This window comes from Plectropomus leopardus, chromosome 21 (assembly GCF_008729295.1).
Source record: "Plectropomus leopardus isolate mb chromosome 21, YSFRI_Pleo_2.0, whole genome shotgun sequence".
NCBI lineage: Eukaryota > Metazoa > Chordata > Actinopteri > Perciformes > Serranidae > Plectropomus > Plectropomus leopardus.
The window spans coordinates 1,460,061-1,481,791 of NC_056483.1; the positions used below are offsets into that span (position 1 = coordinate 1,460,061).

The 21,731-nt window shown below is 40.2% G+C and overlaps 1 protein-coding gene across 1 annotated transcript in view; it reads right to left on the reverse strand.

The window, feature by feature from the left end:
- Positions 1-327: 327 nt before the first annotated feature.
- Positions 328-21,731, reverse strand: part of LOC121960680 (cadherin-20-like) — a 656,497-nt gene continuing 635,093 nt past the window's right edge. The window contains exons 9-13 of the mRNA XM_042510489.1: positions 7,406-7,542; positions 4,752-4,873; positions 3,885-4,002; positions 3,144-3,395; positions 328-1,130 (exon numbers count right to left, since the gene is read on the reverse strand). Coding sequence (XP_042366423.1) covers positions 613-1,130; positions 3,144-3,395; positions 3,885-4,002; positions 4,752-4,873; positions 7,406-7,542 — 1,147 coding nt within the window. The 3' untranslated portion in view covers positions 328-612. The remainder of the gene's footprint in view (positions 1,131-3,143; positions 3,396-3,884; positions 4,003-4,751; positions 4,874-7,405; positions 7,543-21,731) is intronic.

Sequence of the window (21,731 nt, forward strand, 5' to 3'; positions counted from 1 at the left end):
AGTACAGTGTTGGTTTGAAGTACCCAAATAAGTTAGCAAAAAAATATAAATACAGCACATGAAACAAATAAATTAAGACCTGCCCACAGATGAAACAGAAGAGGGACGCGTCTCTCGATTGCAGGAATGACTTTCCTCTTTCATTTTTCGCCCTCAGTGTTGCGGCTCATGTTGAAAAGCTCTGAACAGTGGATCAACCTCTCAGAGTTTGTCTCCCGCGCTGCTGCGAGTTAAGGTCTCTCTGGTTTTTTCATCTCTGCCATAAATCGCGCAACACTTTGAACCAAAGGGGCTCTGCCTGTGGCTGGGTCAGGCAGGGGAGTTAACATGTGCTTTGAAGCCGTTCCTTTGCGGGTCTTGCATGGCTGCCAATCCAGCCTCAGTCTCTGGGGGGCAGATTTAAAACCAGCTCACACTGCTGCTGCTGCGGGCGTCTCAGGCCTTCAAGGCTGCGGAGAATCGAGGCTTCGGCAGGAATTCAAGTGCTAACAGTCATGGATGCAGGCGTGAGCACATCCCGGCTTTATTGTGCACACATTTTTGTCTGTTTGATGTTTTTGTCTCTTTTGTTGGCCATTTTTGTCAGATTAAAAAGGCAAAGGTTCTGCTGTTCTACCACATCGGAGGAGTGTTTGTCTCCAGCACGCCGTACATCTCCGCCAGTTTTTTAAAGCGAGGCCCCCAGTCGTTCAGATAGTCGTACTCGTGGTCCGTATTGGACGTCCCCGACTGGAGCGAGCTGAGCGACTCAGCGATCGAGCCTTCTCCCTCGTAGGCGTAGGTCTGCAGGGAGTCGTAAGGCGGGGCACACGGGTCCATGTCGGCCTCCAGGAGCTTCGCCAGCACGTATCCGTGAACGTTGCTGTCCCCGCCGCCGCCCATGACGCACGCCTGAGGGACATAACGCGACAGGCTCTCGATCTCTGGCAGCATGTCCTGTCTCATTTTGCCCAGATGGTGGTGCGCCTCACGTGGGTTCCACATGGCGGCGATGTCGAAGGCCTCGGTGTCCTCCTCGCCGCCACCTTCGTCATCATACCGCACGATATTCTCGTGGACGTTCTCTTCCTCGTCGCACAGATAGGGTTTCTTCCGATGGGTTCGCAGGGAGAGCATGAGCAGGATCATCACTGCACGAATAAAAAGATGAGAAACAGTCGGACAGGAGAATTTTAGAGATGATGTTTACCTTCAGTAGGAAACGACACATAAATCATTTTAGAAATCAGAAACATGGTGGACGTATGGACAGACTATGAGACAGTGGGCGCTCATACACAGATTTGCAAAAGGCCCAAACAGAGGCACAGGCAGCAAGACACAAAGACACAGACGGTGAGGTGGTTTTATTCTCTCTGCGGTCATTTTATGTCTCCTAGTAGTTGTTGTGTGTCTTTTTGAGGTAATTTTGTGTCTTTTTTGTGTCTCTTTGTAGCCTTTTATATTTCTTTGCAGTGGTTGTGTGACTTTTTAGTTGTTTTGTATCCCTTGTGGTCATTTTATGTCTCATTGATTGATGCCGTCTCTAACTTCCTATATTTGCCTCATTTCATGACAAACATGCAGAAAAAGTCTTTCCAGACAGAAAACGTCAGACTGCATTTAAAACTTTAGTAGTTTGATATAAACGCAGTGACTGAGGGCGAGCCTCGGGGCAGCGTCGGGCCTTGATTAAAATCTCTGCAGCACTTCGTTACGCACCCTGACCTTTCAGCTGGGGAGTGTTCTTTTGAGTATCTGTTAAAATCTCCTCTAGACTAAAATAATCAACCTTGAAAAACATAAGAAAAGGTTGAAAAAGAGGGAGAATAGCACACTTTGGCTTGTCTTAGTCTCTATAAACTCTTTGAACTCAACATTTCAGAGTAGAAATCCTCGGTTTGGAGAAAGAGATATCACAGGAGCATTAAATGCATTAAGCTAAGCCATCTCCCAGTGTGACATCATCCGGGATTAAATATGGGTTTCCTTCTGCATCCTGGCAAACGTCGGGCGTTCATTAGCACCAGCTGCCCTATAGCATCACACTTTCTTCTCCCCTGGAGGCCGATATGGACCCACTTTATCTCTCCCTGCAGACCTGTGAGGATGTGCAGGAGGGCTCAGCTGGTCGACTCACTCTGCTCCGCCGGGAGGCAACAACACATTCACTAAAAACATCTTTGCACACTTTCAGTATGAGCTCATTGTTTCAAAAGACATAATAACTCTGCTTTATTCATTTTAGACATCGTTAAACATAAAATATGCAATCGAGAGATGATTATATAGCCTTTTAGTGTGTCATTAGCTCATAACGTCAATGATATCAGAAAACTTTTACTGTCCTGCTCATTTTTAAAAACCTGTCACTTTTTTTTTTTACATTGTCACAAAATATTACAAAGACATTAATATAATGTTACTAATTAGACTTTATTATTGTAAGAGTTGGATTTTGGATTTTTTGAATGACTTTGCAACATTGGTCGTGCACAAGTTAATTATCTTGTTGAAACTAGTTATTATCTTATGAAACAATTTCTTATTGTGTAAGAACTAGTTAATCATCTTGTGGGAACTAGTTCATTATCTGGGATAATCCCATATCTATATGGGAACTCATTAACTATCTTGTGGGAGCAAGTTATTATCAAGTAAGCAAGTTATTAAGTTAATTATCTCATCTGCGTGCAGAAGTTAGTAATCTTTTGGGAACTAGTTTCTTGTTGTAACTAGCAGATTATCTTGTGGGACCTGTTTTTTTTTTATCTTGTGGGAACAAGTTTTTAGCTTGAGGGGAAAAAGTTAATTTTATTTTAAGTTATTTTTTTAATTTTTATATATTCCAAAGCCAAAAACATGAGCAGAAGTGTGAATTAAACAGTGTCACGACAGCATCTCTGTTTGACGCTTTGTTGGATTTGGTCTGTTCTGTCTTTTTAATTTCTTGAATATTTCTTATGTGCTCTTTACTTTCTTTGTCTCTGTCAAGAGTTTCTTCATGTTTGTTGTTAAAACTTTTGTTAGTGCTGTATCTAAAACTTTTCTGAAAAAAACATTATAAAAAACATTACTCAGAGTTTGGAGTAGTATATTTTGTCACTGTTATCATTATTTGACAGAAGGCTTCTGGCTCCTCTCTGCAGCAGGTCATAACTCACCCAGCAGGACGAAGATGCAGGCCAGGATGGCGATGAGCGCCCCTCTGCTGAGGCTCGCGGGCAGGCTGTACGCCTCTGCATTGCACGACATGACATTGCCCTCGTGGTCGCAGCTGCACACGCGGATTGTCAGCGTGCTGGTGCTGGTCTGGACCGGCTGCTCGCCGTCAGAGATGAAGATGGGTAAGTAGAAGACTGTCTGGTCCTGCTGAGACCAGCCTCCTCGTCGCGTCAGGATCCACGCTGTGTTGTCTGGAAAGAGACGGAGAGGTCAGAGAAAAGGTCGAGTTGGTGGAGTCCTTTGAGCTCAGCTGACAGATAACAGGGTTCAGGGCGTAGACATATTCATATTCACAGGAGGTAACTGTGAACGAGTACAGAGTCATGGCGCTGATAGTGAGAGCTGAGGATTTTTTTTTTTGTAGCTGTGAAGATGAATTTGTTAACACAACAACTTAACACCAGTCAGTCATTGCTTCTTTTTTTGAAACATTATAATTATCACTGTCGGTATAGTGTTTATTGAAATTAATTAATTTGACTAAAATTAGATTAGACTTTAAAAGCCACTATATGTATAAAAATTATAACTCCAAGACAGTTGATTGATTGATTATTTGAATTATGCTACAAATAAGTGATATAATAATACAATATGAATTTCTCTGAATTTCTACAAAAAACACGAGTATACACTGTTTCCAGCTGGACAACAGTACACACATTTAGTGTTTTATCTACCTTGGTTGTCTCTCAGGGTGAAGTTGGGGTTGTTGGCGGCCTCTGGAGCCAAACTGTAGTAGAAATGTTGTCCACCCAGTGGCTCATCTGGATCCACCGCCGTCACCGTCTGGATCAGCTGGACGACATCAAACAGACTCACCATTCAGAATAATTTAACCAAAAGCTTAAAAAAAAAATTAGCAGAGTAAAGAGTAATATCCTCTCAGATTATTTATCCGAAACAGCCTGGAAATCACAATTTCCATGCCCACCAGGGTCCATTTAAAAAAACAGTAATTTTATGATAATAAAGTATACTATTTAAAGTAGAAATAAACAGAATAAAACTCACAAAAGTTGTCTACCTTCATCTCTCCACTGCTCCAACAATCAGCAGCTCAGTTTTGGATGAAATAAACCTTTAATTCACCCAACTAGATGTGAAAATATGCTGACTACAATCAGGCTTAAATGACTGTTTATTAAATGGAGTCTGGTGGATTTGGTGATAGTGATTTCAGAGGTGCTTCTGGCTGAAACAAGGATCTTACTCAATAAGAAAAATGTCTATTTATGTAGGAATCTTTTCCATGATGTTGTCAGACACTTACAGTAACAATCAGAGCCCGTCAGCGACAAAACAAACACTTTTAGTCGAGTAAATACTGTTTCTATGTAAAATCTTCTAGAAGCTGTAGTGGTCAAAAATGAAGTAGAGTAACAAATTTTCTAGTTTCCTCTGGAGTTTGATGATTAGGGGTAAAATATGTACCTAAAACTTTGTGTTTAAGTACAGTTCTTGAGTAAATGTACTTATTTTTCCTTCAGCATTTATCAGATATATCTTTCATCATGTTGTGATGCTTCATGTAAGAACTTTTGTACCTGTCCTGCTTTGGCGTTTTCACACACATAAGCCTCCAGGTAGTGCGTCAGTGAGGGGGCATTATCGTTGACATCCAGGACCCTCACAGCCACCGACACACTGGAGATCTGTGTGGGGTTATCTGCACACACACACACACACACACACACACACACACACACACACACACACACACACACACACACACACACACACAGAAGATGCACAAATTGGTCAGAAGCTGTAAGACACAGTGATGGACTCAGATAAATGACTCCTGGAGGATCCTGCTGAGCTCAGTTTGTGCCTCTGTTAATCTTCCCCTCATTTAGAGCGAGCCCGCGGCGCATTAGGCCTCCTCACGCTTAGATTACAATTCTATTATTCTCCATTACCAATCAGCAATTTGCATATCTTAACCAGCTGTGTAATAGGCAATAGAAACGCAATTAGTGGGCAGTAACTACTTTCTCAGGTTTCATCACATGATCGATCAATCAATGGCGTGACTTTGGCTCTGGAGGTCGCAGCGACGTGTGTGTGTTCATACTGTATATATATATATGTGTGCGTGTGTGTGTGTGTGTGTTTGAAGGCTGGAGAGATGTACTTCCCTGTGCTGTAACTTTGCTGCTGTTTTAATAGAGTCAAGTGAAATCAGTGGTGTGAAAATCTGTTCTGGTGAGCGTACAATACAAAGCAGCTCCTCTAAAATGAAAATATTGATTGAGTTGCTTCAACAAGAGAGAGTTTTGCTTCCAGCAAGAATATGTAGAGAATGTAAAATGATGAGACTTTTGTTAAAAAAGAAAAGAAAAAAGAAAAGAAAAAAATAAGGTCTTATTTCTTATAATAGTGTGATTTTTTCATTGAAAAATATGACTTGATGACGTGTTATTTTTGTCTTGTAAAATTTCTATTTCATTATTATAATAACATGACCTTTTTTCTCATCATATAACAATTTGTACGTAAGATTATGATTTTATTTCCAAAATGACTTTAACATAAAATGATGACTATCAATTATGCTTGTACGATTTTATTAAATTTTTTAGACTTAATACTAACTTTTTGTAAAAGCATATTTTTATTCTACCCCAATTAACAAGTTTAATCTCAAATATTTCTTCAAAACTTCATCATTGTTCTCAAAATCTCAGTTTTTTTGTTTTTCTCCAAGAGTGGTGCAAAGACACAGCATATATTCCCCGTACCATGTGATATTACTGCAGTTAAAGTGTTTACATTGTGATAAAACTAAAAACAATTACAGAAAAAAACTCAGAATAATATGAAAAATAAAGACAGTAAAGAGAAGCGGGTTAGAGGTTGGGGTGAACTATGTGATCAATAACGTTATATAATATTGATTAGATACAAATCCATCCTCTGGTTTTGTTCGGGTTAATTTTCCTCCTCCACATTGTTTCTGTCACTTTTCTCTCTCTTCATCCCGTCCTGTGCCCTCTCTCGCCCTCTCCTCACATTTTTAATTAGCCACCATGCGAAAAGTTATTCAATTAGTCATTAATTCAATTAGCATCTCCTTTAAGGTGTGTCTACCAAACAAAGAGACAAACAAAGCAGAGGGAGGAGGGCGTGAAGGTGACTTTCGGTGCTACCAGCTGTGTGCAGACCTGCAGGGCGTCTCCTGCTCCGCGTTACATAACTCTGCAGGAGCTGTTTTCCAAAATCACTGGTTCTGTGTTTGTGCCCGTCACCCATCTGTTTATTCTGGGCTGTTTTTAGCCACAAATCTATTTCTTATCAAGTCACTTTGGTCTGTAATTGAAGCCAAACTTCAGTTCAGTCAGGAACTTTTGGAGTGGAAACTCAGTAGCACAACAGGTCCTCCATATTTAAAATGTTTTAAGGGAGAAGCTTACAGTTCCTCTAATGGCCACCTGAGGCCCCCAGTGTTAAAATGCCCCAAATTTAATAGCAGAAGGTTTTTAGTCTCATTTTAAAACTCATTTTAAAATTATCAACACATAAACTTCTGCATAATTAAAGGTGTAGCTGCTTTGAGTGACAGGTGGGTGCCACCTGTTGACAAGTCGCTGCCATGGCAACAGAAGTGGTTAGATAACATAACCATGTGGTAACCCCAGATTGACAGCTGAGGGTGACACGGGTGTAAACGTTCAGAAAACTACAAAATATTATGATAATTATACACTGAAAATGTTGTGACTAAGGGCTTCCTATTTTAAGCACCTTTTCGGGACATTTTCTTATTTTTATTTATTTATTTATCCTTTCCTTTTGTCTTTTTTTCTTTGACTAATTTTCAGATAATCTTTACTTAGTTTTTTTAATCAATTTATTGTTAATTTTTGGGCCATTTCTACCTAAGTTTTCCATTGCCTTCTTCTTGAGTCAATGTAATTAGGTTGCAAAGGGTTAAACAAGTCAAACATTTAGCCAGAGTAGAAACTTATTTCTAAAATGTGTGTTATTTTTCTTCATTCTTGTGCTACGTGCCATCCTATGTTTGTTTCGGTACAGCTACACACTCTTATTTCTAGGAAGAGTCATGAACACTGATTTTCTCGACACAGTTTGAAAGAAACACGATTTCAGTTTCAGACAGATAGACCTGATGGGGTTTACATTTTGCATGAGAAAGCTTGTGTGTGTGTGTGTGTGTGTGTGTGCGTGTGTGACGTACTCATCTCCATGGCGAGGATGGTGATGTTGTGCCAGCCGATCTCCTCTCGGTCCAGCGAGCGTACCGTCATCAGTGACCCGGTTGTGATTTCGATGTAGAAGAACTTCTCGGGGTCGCTGCTTTTCTCGATGGAATACCTGTCGACACAAAATGACACGTGTGAATTATCAGTGTTGAATAAGGTGTTGTACGTGTGTTTTTGGGACCTTGTAATCCTATCTTAGGGGGATGCACACACACACAATCCAGCGTGTGCAGCGCCATGTGTGTATCTGTGTGATAAGGTGTCAGGCTGGCAGCTTCTGAAGGCACAAGAAGAAGAAGAATAGGCCCCAGATAAGGCTTAATCAGAGTATCTGCCTCCTCTGCCAAACTGACGCAGGGGATACACAGACCTGCAGCCTTGGCTCGTCTCCTGCCACCGCCAGCCCATTTCTAAAACACTCTTTTGAGAGCGACATGCAACACACACACACACACACACACACACACACACACACACACACACACACACACACACACAGAAGCACATCCTCTTCCAGGCTGTGGAGCAGAAACCTGTTTATGTAACCATGAGGTGTCCTCTGTGCTGGACTGAATACACCTGCTTCACTCTGCTCTTACCAGGAGGACGTAAAGGTGTCTCTCTGCTTCAAATTACCTATAGTCTAATAACTGATTAAAGGGATAGTTCAGATGTTTTTTAAAGTGGTATATTACAGTGGTACTCAGATCCGATAGGGTGCCGGGTGGCCAACATAAAGTGATTCAGACTGGGAATTGTTTTTGTACTTTTAGTAGAGGGATTAAATAATAAGACACACATATCCTGCAGTGGGTGCTGGATCCAAGGTAATCCAAAATGTGAAAATATAGAGATCCACACACCAGGAAGCTCCCCTATCTTTTCACATTTTGTACTTTTATTATACATAAGGTGCCAGAGAGCACGAAGCCACATAACAACAGAGACTGTTTCGAAAAAAAATGCTAGTGGAGGATCCTCCACCCCTAACAGAGGTCCCAGCTAAGCTAATTGTCCTAAAATCCTACAAATGTCCAAAAATCAGGGAGAGAGAGAGAGAGAGAAATCAGACAAACATATTTAAGTTGTTTAAAGTTCCTAAAATCCTAGAAACGACCTGAAATCTGCTCCTGTCTTACTATATATATATACATATATATGTATAAATAATTTAATGTTTAACTTGTCTATTAGTCTGTATCTGTATCTTATCTAATTTTTTTTGTTTGCTGTTCAAACTAAATTAGTACACCAAAAATGATATTTCATATCATCTAGTCCCTCTTATTCTTCTAAATATGTATCATACGGTTAATCTATTGTTGTAATTAATAAAAATTGCTAAGAAAAAATAATGTCAAAGAGCTCAAGAGAACTTTTTAGTTGATTCATTGTCCCTGTCTCCGACCCGAGGCCATGTAGTCTCCTCTCACTCCTCACACCTGCCATCCCCAAACTCACCACTAGATGTCCTCAGAGGTGACCTGACATCCTGGTAACGTGACTGACTCCCCGCCCACCTGCACACCTGCTCCCGCCTTTTCTAATCAAACCTGCAGACAGGCCTCTGTTTCCACAGTGCTCCTTGTCCTCGCGTCTCCTGTCCTTGTCCTCGCTATCACCTGTAATCTGTTTATTGTGATAAAGTTTGACCAACAGGTGGCTGCAGGTTGATGCTAACATGCTAACACGGACCCTCCAGTTCACTGAGGACTTTTGCGTGAAGGCCTGTTTCTGGACATTAACCCCTGATGTGACTGCGGAGACGCCGAGTGGACTGGTTATACCGGGACAGAGAGACCGCGCGGACTGCTTACTGGGACAAAGAAGCTGAGCGGACTCGTTGGTGTGGATCTGTGGGAAAAAGTGATCAGAGCAGCTGAACCTGCAGCAGACTGAGGAGGACCTCAGACTGGTGAGTACAGCACCGCCGTGATGGCTCAATCAGCATTATACGCGTGTGTGTTTGCGTGCGCGCTACAGGCTGTGCAGAAACTGCGCACCTCTGATTTAGCTGAGATCTGTGTGCTGTGGCTGCAGCTGCTGTGGGTTTTATTGTTTCTCTGTGTTGCTGCTTTGGTGATACTTTTATTCTGCTGCTGATTCTGCAAGAAATGTCACGCTGTTTAATTTCTGTGGCTTCATATCGCTTGTTGCACCCGCGGCGGTGTCGAGCTGTTGTTATTGACTGTTTTTGTGCAGTTTGAGTTTTGGCTCTTTGCTTGTTGATTCATGTGAGGCTACACTGAAAATGGTGGTTGTATATTTGTAATTGATAATAAGTTGCAAAGTGTGTGTTGGTTTTGACATCAGGGCTCTGTGGAGTGTGTTTTTGACACTTTATTTTGATGCCTGCATGTCTTATTTACTTAAATAGGTCCACCATACCAGTATATTAGGTGTTCCCTTTCCTTTTCACAAATGTAATCCAGTAACTTGTCTGTAAGTACATTTTCACACAAATGTTTTGAATAATGGTGCTTTAACTTACTTTTACGTACAATATTCTAGTACTCTCTCCATCCATGAACACATTTTTTTGTTATCCCATGTACGTGGAGTAGTCTGAAATTGCTTTAAAATACTAGAACATAACAAAATAGGGATTAATGCAGCATTGCAGTCTCATAGATTACTTTAGTGTTCACTGTTCAGGAGGTTTTTACCGGGAGCTGAATTATCTGCAAAGGTCTACTTCTCTTGGAAACTAACAGACCAGGTGACTTTAACCCGTAAAAACACTGCAAAAAAGCAGTTTCCTGGTAAAAATAGTGTTTTTCCAATGTTGTTTGGCACAGCAGGGGCTGAGGCTTGACTGCTGCCCAGTTTGTTCGTCTCATAACTTATGATCCGGATGTTCAGGAGGTTTTTACCATGAGCTGAATTTTCTGCAAAGATCTCCTCTTGTAGGAAACTAACCGACCAGGTGACTTAAACCAGTAATAGCACTGGGAAAAGCTGTTTCCTGTCTAAAACGACAGGACTTCATCAGCTTTTTTCTCAGATATCTAAAGATCCAGACGTTTATACTGGAAGCTGAATTATCCACAGAGGAGTCCTACTCTCCAAAGCAAATTGACCCTGTAATTTAAACTGGTAGAAATACTGAATAAAGCAGTTTCACGTTTAAATAAATGTTTTTTGTAATGCTGTTTGGCATGACGGGGGCTGGGGCCGAGGTTGCGCTAATGTTTGTTTGGCTTGTTTTTGTTTGAATATAAGGGGTGTTTTATTGGAAGCTGAATTATCCACAGAGGTGCTTTCCTCCACAAAAGAGATACACCTGGTTTATTTAAAGTGTTAATAACACTGAGTGAAGCAGTTTCATGTTAAAATCAGTGTTTTGCCAGTGCTGTTTGGCACAGTAAGGCCTGGGGCTGAGTTGCCGCTAATGTTTGTGCAGCTTGTTTCTCTGATAAATTGAAATCTGATGAAGTAAATTTCTTCATCTTGTTGAATAAAGGTTAAAAATGATCAAGATTTAAGGGGCGTATCATAAAAACCTGGATTAAAAGTGAATTTATGGCCCCTTCTGGCAGACAATGATGCATGCGCAGAGTGAATATGACGTCACTCACAGGCAACAGTGACCGAATGACCGTGTCCTTGATGAAAATGACAGATTTCTTTGGGCTTAACTTTGTTAGAAATGTTAAGGATAAAGTGAATACACAGCTCAACTTCATACATAATATTGGCCCTGTCAGTTTTGGACATTTTAATGCAAAAAATTACATAATAATAATAACTTTAACTAAGAAAACTCACATTAATCTTTTAACAAAAGTCTGTAGTGTGAGTGTGTGCCTGTGTGTGTGTGTGTGTGTGTGTGTCTGCAGGGGTTGTTTGCAGTGTGTGTTTCGGACCGCGTGCCCACAGGGAACAGTCATGACTGGCACATCCTCGGCTGGCGAGAATCTCCCCGAAGGATCTCTATTAATATCACTCCTCCACAGTCAGGAGGAGGGGCTGCTGTGTGTGTATGAATGTGTCAAACAGCAGGTGAAGATGTGTGTGTGTGTGTGTGTGTGCCATGTGCCTGTGTGGGTTCAGATATATCTGCCAGTCATGCTGCTGCCTGTAAAGGACAGAAAGATGTAAAATGGAAATGAGACAGACAGACAGTGAGACTGAAGGTCACCTGCTGCTTGTTGTCGTTATCTGTCATCAGATGTCGCTGCTGCAGCGTCTCAGCTCTTCACTGTCGCCTGAACGGATTCCTCAGCTTTCTGCTGCCTGTGCTGTAACTCTCCTCGCGCTCACAAACATGCTTTCTTCTCGTTGTTGTGAAAATCTCTTCCACTGATTCACCGCCAGAGCCGAGTGCCAGCTCGGGGGATTGAGCTGCATCAGCGGCTGCTCTGATTCCCGCTCTCTCTTCAGGAAACGACTGCGCTGTCGGTAAATTGTCGTCAGGAGCTCCTCGAGCTTCAGAGAGCTTCAGCAGCAGTTTCCGGCCTGGAGGTCGGGACTGTATAAGAGTCTGTGGCTTGATTTGTTTTAGGCCCCATACGTGTTTCCAGCATTTTAGGACATTTATTGGATGATGAGGATGTTACTCCTCACTGTTAATTTAGGACATTTTGAGGAATTCAGGACTTTTTGAGGATTTTAGGACATTTCTCAGATTGTAGAGCATTTCAAGGATTCCAGGATGTTTCAAGGATTTTATGATGATTCTGGGATTTAGGGACATTTCTAGGATTCAATGACACTTCTAGGATTTTAGGACGGTTTGGGGATTTATAGGATTTTAGGAAATGTCTAGGTTTTTAGGAAAATTCTGGAATTTAAGGGCATTTCCTGGATTTGGGGACATTTCTCAGGTTTTAGGCTGTTTGTTGGATTTTAGGACATTTTTAGCATTTTAGGACGTTTCTCAGATTTCAGGACATTTTGAGGATTTTAGGACCTTTTGGGATTTTTGGATGTTTCCAGGATTTTAGGACATTTCCAGGATTTTCAGCACATTATAGGATTTTAGGATATTGTCTTGGATTCTAGGTCATTTCTAGGATTTCAGGTTATTTCAAGGATTTTAGGACATTTTAGGATTTAGGATGTTTCTCATATTTCAGGTCATTTGTAGGATTTTAGGGCGTTTCTCGGATATTAGGTAATTTTTAGGATTTTTGGACATTATGGTCTTAAGTAGGACCTCTCTCAGGGTGTGCGGGGGATCCTTTACTGGCACATTTTTAAAAAAAATAAGCTCCATTTTGATGCTGTTTTATGCACTCGGCACCTTATGTATACTAAAAGTACAAAAACAATTCCCTGTGTGAATCATTTCATTTTTATTGTGAATTAGGAAATGGCTGAGGGGCCACCTGGCACCCTATCAGGGGCCGGATTTGGCCTGCGGGCCCTAAGTTAAGTAACAGTGCATGTCCTTTTTAATAAAACATTTGCAGACAGATTTATTATAGTATTATAAATCCAGCGTTGTTGGCAGGAGAAGGTGTATTGCAGCGTCTACCCGAGCCAATAAAACAGGGACCCCCTCACATGCCACTAGATCTCAAAAACTCCACAGGGAGCCTCGAGCGTCCAAATAACAAGTGCTTCGTCTTCAAAAATCCCAACAACTGCATGAAAAAAATTAAGTATCCATAGCGAGTGAAAATCCCATAATGCACAGCTTTGCTGTGTGTAAAGTGGCATTTTGTGACACTTTAACCTGTCAGGGAAAACGATGAAGCGCCTGAAATCTCCTGCTCACTATTGGCTGTTGGCTGTGTGGAGAATAGTGAATGAGGAGGAATTTTCGGACACAGCACTTACAGATAAACTGCTGAGTGTCCATGCAGACAGAATTTCAAACACACACACACACACACACACACACACAACACACACACACAAACAGCCACCGTGTCATCTACATCCACTTCCCGTGTACGCTCTTTTCGCCCTAATGGAGGCTGTGAAGCGGACAGCTGGGACGGGGCGCAGCCTGTGCCATGTGAAACACTCATTTACTGCCGCAGTCATTGATTCCTTCACGTGATTAATAGCCTAATTAAAGGCTTTATGTCTAATTAGTTTATGAGAGGTGCAGTCTGGACAGTAAACCCACCACGCAACATCTGTTCTCTGAGAGCACAAAACATACTCTCCAGTAATTGGGAGACGTGAAAGTCCTCAGCGTCTCACGACTCTGTGGTGGCGACTAATTGCTGGATGTTTAAGCTTGTTATTAACATTATAATGTTTGTCCTCCGTCAGCATCAGCTGAGCTCTCAGACACACACACGCACACACACGCAGATTATCGGAGCATCAGTCATGTCTGCAGATGCAGCTGCTGTGAGGAGGCATGTTGTGATGCTGCCCCCTGCTGGTGATCAGGCGGCATTACATCAACAGAGCCAGACAAACTCTGCAAACTCATGAAGTGGTATTATCCTTCAGTTAGTTAGCAAAGCTACACTGGCACTACTGCATGTCCCAGCATGCACTGTGAGAAATACAAGAAAACACCCAGAGCATACGACTCACTCAGTGCTCCAATACACCTTATTTTTATGTGTTTTCATGCATGAATTATCTTATTCGCTCCTTTTTATTGGGATATTGAGGAGACAATATCTAGAAAAAAGTAATTGTTGTAATGAAATGTATTGAGAGCAGCTAAATACATAGCAGGTAAATAGTTTTATTATTATTGACACCTTTAATTAAGGATGTGGTCATATCCATATAATCCTTTTTATGAGGTCTATATGTACTTTTAAGCATTTTCTTTTTTGTTGTTAGCAGCTCATAAATGCAGCATTTCTGAGATTTAGGAGCCTCTCAGCTGTAACTGGAATCCACAATAATTCAGAAAAATATGTTTTAAATCCTTTTTCAGCTCCATTTATAAAATAACATAGTATATATTTACTGTTTTTACATTTTCAATTTTTGTCGTTTCAGAATAAAAAGAATGATCTTCTGGAGTAATGGACAGATAATGAAGTTTTTTTATGTTAGAGACTCAAAAGATGTTTGAAAACAACATATTACAAGTTTTTATCAGTTCTTGTAGAAAATATTCAAAGCTTTGAAGTAATTTCTAAAGACTATATGGACTTTAGGAGGCTAAAATATAAAGTACAAAAATAAAAAAGGGAATCAAACAGTTGCATTCTGGTGGAAATCTGGACAAAAATCTAAAAAAGGGGTGAAGGGCCCGCGTTGGCGGAAGGCAGGGTCCAGGTGTGTGTTGGCGCCCTCCACCTTCAGAGTGTAACTGGGCTTACTCTCAAAGTTCAGAGGCTGCAGGGGACACACACATAAAGACATTATACACATGAAAGCCGGCGTGGCTGCTGAACTCTGGCTGCACTTTGGCTGCTGGTGGAAACACAAAGAATTCTCAGTCATAATTCCTTCAAGAAACACTTGAAACTGTGCAGATGTGATGGTAAAAAGAGCCTCTCCTGCACAGTGCGAGTTAACATGGTGCTTCTCTGCGTTCTGGGTGCATCAGAACGAAAAATGTCCAATAAAAGAATGAAGAGAGGAGATAACATGCCGCGCAAACTGACGCACAGTGCAACGAGACGACAGCAAGGTAAAGAGATCAAGACAGATGTTTCTTTTTTAAAACATTGCTATTTTAAATTTAGCGCAGAATTTACCAAAAGAAACTGAGAGTCAGCACTTTCAAAAATTCAATCGCAGGATTTTCAAAGGGAGTTTTGTAAATTTAGGCTTTACAAATGCAGGTCGTTTCTCCGTCTTTTAGTGAAACAGAACATAAATCACTTCATATTTGTTAACCCTTCGATAGCCCTTGTTTAGCCCTCGATGGCCCAAGAAATTAGTAAAAAAGAAAAAAAAACAACTAAAAAATAATAATAAAAAACCCTCAAACAACAAACAGGGAGGTTCAAAACAAAAACAAAACAAAACATAAAAGTTAAAAAAACAACAACAAACAAACAAGAACCCCAACCCCCCAAAAAATCTATATACTTTTTTTTTTCATTTTTTTCATAGTTTTATAGACAATCTTCCTTTTGAAAAAAACAAAAAACAAACTTTTTAAGCTATTTTCTTGTCACCTTTTACTAATTTCTTGCAGTGTGTGGGACATTTATTACCAAGTTGCGTACTGCCTTTTTTCGAAATAAATTAACCAATTTGCTCACATTTCAAAGGTTTTAAATAACTATAAAAGGTGTCTGAACGCAGCACAAGAAAACTGACATTGATCCAGGTTTCAAAGGGTTAAACAAGCATCTCTGCAGCCTCAAAGTGAGATAAATTTATGCACAAATAATATAGAATCTGTAACTTCAACTTACTTGTAAAATGTTTCTATTTTCAGTGACTTACAAAACAAATAAAAAACAGATTTAACTGTTTCTGTGTACCCTTTTCACTGTGATGATGCCGAAAAGGTTGGTGGGGTCGGTGCTGATGTCAAAAGTGTCTCTCCCGTCTCCATCGATGATGCTGTACTTCATCTCGGCGTTGACCCCGATGTCCCTGTCCTTGGCCCAGATGCGACCCACCACTGAGCCCAGAGGCGCCGACTCTGGGATGCTCATCTGATAGAGCCCTGAGGAGATAAACAAAGCGTCAGCATCATACCGTCTGTTTTCACCCTCTAGAGGGAGCCAAACCTCTTCCGTCACCTTCACGCTCTCAGAATCAAATCTCACACAGCTTCAAATAAATGGCTCCATAAACGCCTCACAATTGGGTTATATACTGTCTCGTGGGTCGGCTTCAATTTCATCTACCGTTTAACCTCAAAGAAGAGGTGACAGCTGCCCAATTTGTGGCGCTCCCCGCAGTCCAAAGTGAAATGCCGGCACATTGTGCTTGACAGTGGGGAATCCCTGAAGCTCTTCACTACCGATCAAAGTTCCATCCAAGTGATGGCGCTAATTGGTGGGGGACTGGTGATGGAGGTGGGCGGCTGCGGGTGTTTTCTTTGTCTCAGAGCGAAGCCGCCGCGTCGACCAGGAGGAGATGACCGCGGACAGCTAGACAACCCCTGACCTCGGGGACGGTAATGAGAGCAGCAGAAATGGGGATAATCAAAGAGACAGCATGGGGCGACTGGTGGCTGAGAGAGGGAGGAGGCCAGGGGGTAAATGACCTGAGACTGGTGGCCAGGAGCGGACGGGAGGGCGGAGGGCCGCGCGGCTTGGATGCTCCAGAGCAGTGAGGTGGATGTGGAGACGTGTGGGCTGAGCGGCATCCACACAAAACGGTAAACTCCAACTCTGGATGTCAGCGTTCACAGCTGGCTTCACCCTCCGAAACCTGGATCGACATCCTCTTTGTTGTGCTGCATTCAGACGCCTTTAACAAGTATTTCAACCTATAAAACCCTCAGTGAGTCGGTTTTATTTATTTCAAAAATGAGGGAAAAAGGCAATGAGCATTTTCTAGAAATGTCCCACAAATTGAAAGAATTTTTTACCGTTTTTCTAGGTCATTTTGTTGTTTTGTTAACTATTTTTTTGCTTGTTTTCAGGTAATTTTTTTTTTTTTTAATCACTTTTTAAGGTTTTTTTTGCTTATTTTTGGGCCATTTCAAGAATTTTTTAATTTTAGGAAATTATTTTAAAAAACTAAGAGAATTATTTATCTAATGGCCATTATTACATATTTTAGATTATTAAAAAAAAAAAAAACCTTACAGAAATTTTAAAAGTGAAAAAAAAAAATCTGATGTTTTGTACACAACAACAAAAAAAATGCAGATTAATTGATTTTTGCTAATAATGATGCATTTAGTCACATTTCCGTATTATCATATTTGGAGCCATGATAAACTCTGACCCTCTGGCTGCACTTTTTCTCCTGTTGAGAGAAAGAGTGTAAAACTTTTTGCTTGTTTTGCAGCTGTGAGAGTTTCAGGAGGGATTAGAGAAAAGGTGAGGTGGGTTCAGGCAGAGCGGCCGGCAAAGTGAATCAACACAAAAACAAAAAACAGAGACAATCAGACAGTGGTGCAGTGAGGAGAAGTGTTGTGCGTCTCTTACTCTGGTCAAACATGGGCGGGTTGTCGTTGACGTCGCTCAGCGTGATGTTGACAGAGGTGGTGCCGGCGAGCCCCCCCAGCTGACCGCCCATGTCTTTGGCCTGGATGACCACGGTGTAGTTTTCTCTGGTCTCGCGGTCCATGTCTGCCAGGGACACCCGCACCACGCCTGAGGACGGAGAGGGAGAGGGAGAGAAAGGGCAAACGGAGACAGGAGGTGAAGCGAAGGTCGGCCGCAGAGAGCTGGTGACACAGATTAGGGTCATGTGTCCCAGCGATGGCGTCCTGGAATGTCGACGCTCCTCTCAGTGGACCGGACACGAGGCCGCATGAGTAATTTATGATTAAACAGCATCCTATTCTATTTTTAAAAAGATTTAATCACTGGGTTCCTCGTTTAAAGCCGACAACGTGTCTCAAACAAAGCTTTGTTAGTGAGCTGCGATTCAGGAAATCATCACTTTTCACCTGACTTTAGAGTTCTTTGCCCACAAAAAGAGATAAATGAAGAATTAAGGGGTAAAATATTCCTAAATTTTACAAAAAAAACGAGCTCAAAAGTAGCAAAAAACAAACAAGAAATTGTACAAGAAAAAGTACAAGAAATAGCAAAAAAATTAGGAGAAAAAAAGAAACAATAATAAAGGAAATCACGTGGAAAAAGTGCTTAAAAATAATAATTTATATATAGAATGGTGACAATTAAATATACATATATAGTTTTTTGGACACTTTTCCCTGTCTTTAATTTTTTTTCTAAAGCTAATATTTTTTGGGGGCAAGTTGCAAAACAGCTCAAATTGCAAGAAATTAGTAGATTTTGAATGATGATGATTATTAAAAAAAAATAGGGAAATGTGTTCTATATTCTATGTATTTATAATTCTTATTCTTCTTATTATTATAAAATTATTTTTTACAGAATTATTATTATTATTTGAAGCATTTTTTCCAGGTATTTATTTATTTTAAACTTATTTTCCTTAGTTATTTTGTTGCTAACTTTTAGGTAATTTTTCTTGTCCTTGGGGTCATTTCTTCCCGAGTTGCCATTGCCTTCCCATGTTTTTTAAAGAAATCAAAACAATTTGCTCCGGCCTTAAAGGGTTTGAGGTCAGGGAAGTGGCACTGCGGCAGCAGGAAAAGAAAAATCACAATGTGACTTTGCATGCGCCTTCTTCCAAAATAAGTAGACGTTTTACTGATAAACAGAAAAAAGCAGCTTTTAGTGGAAGAATAAAATAGTTTCAATAGTTTGACAGTAAAATATTTGTGAGTCACTGAGAGAACAAACTGTCGTCTGCACACTATTATCACCACTGTATTTTTACCAAACACAGCCATACGTGCACAGTTTTGTCAGATCCAGCAGAACGCAGCCAAGGTTTGGCGATGTTTCTGCAGACCGGTAATAAAGGAGAGCATGTGTGTGTTTGAGCCGCATGTGGTGCGAGTTTAACATTGTGTTTGCACCAATAAAAGCCTCGGCGCCGTGCTGATAGCGCAGTCACAGGCTGATTGATGGCTGTGGAGACACTCGAGTTTCGGTGATGGATGAATCTACAGCAGCGGCAGTCTGAGCGGCTGCTGACGGGCAGCGCGGCCTGGGAGGTTTGGCAACAGATCTCTGAGCTGACGAACAGGGAGACGAAGCAGCTGTTGTTAAAAAATGGGCAGCGACTGTGATTTTGATGAATTTATGGAAGTGCTAGTTTGAGTTATGAGTGCTGTCACTGGTTTGAAAATAAAACTAAAGGAATTTAAACTCCTTATTTACAAGTTTTATATACTTAGTTTTTACTGCTACCATCTTGCTGGATTACTACATGGTCAAAAGTATGTGGACACCTGGGAAAAAAGTCACCTCAACATCTCATTGTAATGTGTTAACCCTTGGAAAACTGAGCAAATTGGCTTGATTTCTTTCCAAAAATGTGAAGAAATCAAGCGACGGAAAACAATTATTGGAGAGTACAAAAAAATTACCTGAAAATGTGTAAAAATAAATAAATAAATTAAAAAAAATAATGAGAAAAAAATACATAAATTAAACAAATAAATTACCTAAAAAAGTGCTTAAAAATTATAGGAACTTTGTATCAGAATTTTAAATGTGTCATTAAGATCCTTATGAATATTTTTTTACTCTTGCTTTTTTCTGTTTTTCTCCTAGACATTTTCCCTAGCTTTTGAAAAATAATTTTATAAATCTGCTAATTTCTTGCAATTGTTGGATTATTTCTTACCAAATTGCTCGAAACACTTGTGAAAGGCATCTGAAAACAGCGCAAGAAAACTGATGTTGCTCCAGGTTTCAAAGGGTTAAACATCCCATTTGACAGTCATGCACATTAATCTGTTGCTATAACAACCTCCACAAGATGCTGAAGCTGGCTCCAAGGATTTGATCTCATTCATAAAAAGGGCATTAGTGAGTGTCCACATACTTGCTGCAATACTTGCGATTTGTTACCTTTTTTACACTGAAAAATTATTTCCCCAAAGGAAAACCTTGCTAAGGTCTTAAATAAATCTGAGATTTTCAGTTTTGTTTGTTCATCTCACTTCAGACGTGTTTATTGCAGCACCATGTAACTTGTGGACTGATTTATTGTTCTAAAAGGCGACCAAAAGTTACATTTTTATTTGCAATATTAAAATTTTATATTAAAATTTTATATACTAAAATACCACCTCCACACCTACTAATTAGGCTTCATTCTGATTATAATGGGAATATTAGGGTCTGTTAAAATTCTCCTTGTTTATTGATTTGTTTGTATGTGAAATTGGATCCCAATTACTTGCTGCCAGGGTAATAGTAACTATTCTTCCTGCAGTCTACACATAAAAGTATGTACATGACATATAAATACATAAATATTACCCTATTAATATTTGATGTATAATAGTCAGAGTGAAATATCTCAAGTCATAAATAAAATAGAATAAGATAAAATAAAATTTAATAATCATAATAAATAATAATAATAATAATAATAATAATAATAATAATAATAGTTATTATTATTATTATTATTATTATTATTATTATTATTATTATTATTATTATTATTATTATTATTATTAGACAGAATGAGACTAAGGATATACTTCACCAAAGATAATAGTATAATTATAATAATTTGAGAAACCAAAATTAATTGAAATGTTTTCAGACCATTGTCATTGTCACCATTGCTTTTAATGACAAATGGATCAATTTTCAAGGAATCAAACCTGTGAGCAGTTTTTTGAACCACTCGGTCACTTCCCTGCGAAGGGCCGCCTGTCTCATTCTGTCCTCATTTTCACCAGGAAAGTCACACTTTTAAGTTTAGCACGTCTCTCTGTCGAGTGCCAGGAGTTTGAGTTTTTACAAGTTGCAACAAAAGAGCGCCGTGTCTCAGACAAAGTGTTTCCCGCAGCAGCAACAGGAGCCACGCTGAGCTTCCCACACTCTGAGCTGCTTGGTATACACAGAGGCTTTAAAGTGTGGGCTGCTAAAATCAGACCGTGGTGCAAATTACAGTGCGATCCAGAGTCGGAAACAAGGTGGGGAATTAGCAGCAGCTGTGTTAGTAAATCCTGGCTGTCGGTTGTAGTTTGTCAACTTTATCAGGTCATCTAACTTCACTCATGCTTATTACAAATTCATGCCGAGCTCATAAAATAGTGAAAGTGGCTGGTGAAGTTTGAGATCCATCAGACTCTACATGTAATGGATCAAAATGCTGGTTGCCGTGGTTACAGATGAGTGATTTTATTTATTATTTTTTGGTAGCAGGCAGCATGTGTGAAGTCGTACCAGTCTTGGCGTCCACTGAGAAGTAAGGCTGGCCCTCCAGGATGCTGTAGACCACACGGGCACTGTTGCCATACGTGGGGTCGTCGGCATCTGTAGCGGTCAGCTGGATCACGGATGTGCCTGCACAAACATGAAAGGAGGTCACTTATGCCAAACTCAACATATAAATCAAAGGAAATAATTTGGGATTTGTGGCTGGAGCAGATAAATTTACTTAAAAGTATCCACAAAAATTAGGTTTATGAATATTAAATGACGCAGATGGAGACGAGCCTGTATGAACAAACCAAAACGTAACTCTGCAGAGCTGTCATTTACCTTTTCTATTGTTCATTACAGCTGCAACTGCTTTTTTAAAGGAGTAGCTCAGATTTTTTTAAAGTAAGGTTGTATGAGGAACTATGGCCGGACAATATGCATGTAAAATAATATTGTGATATTTTAAGGCTATATCGCGATACACTATATATATCTTGATATTTGTAAGTGTCCTTTAAACTAA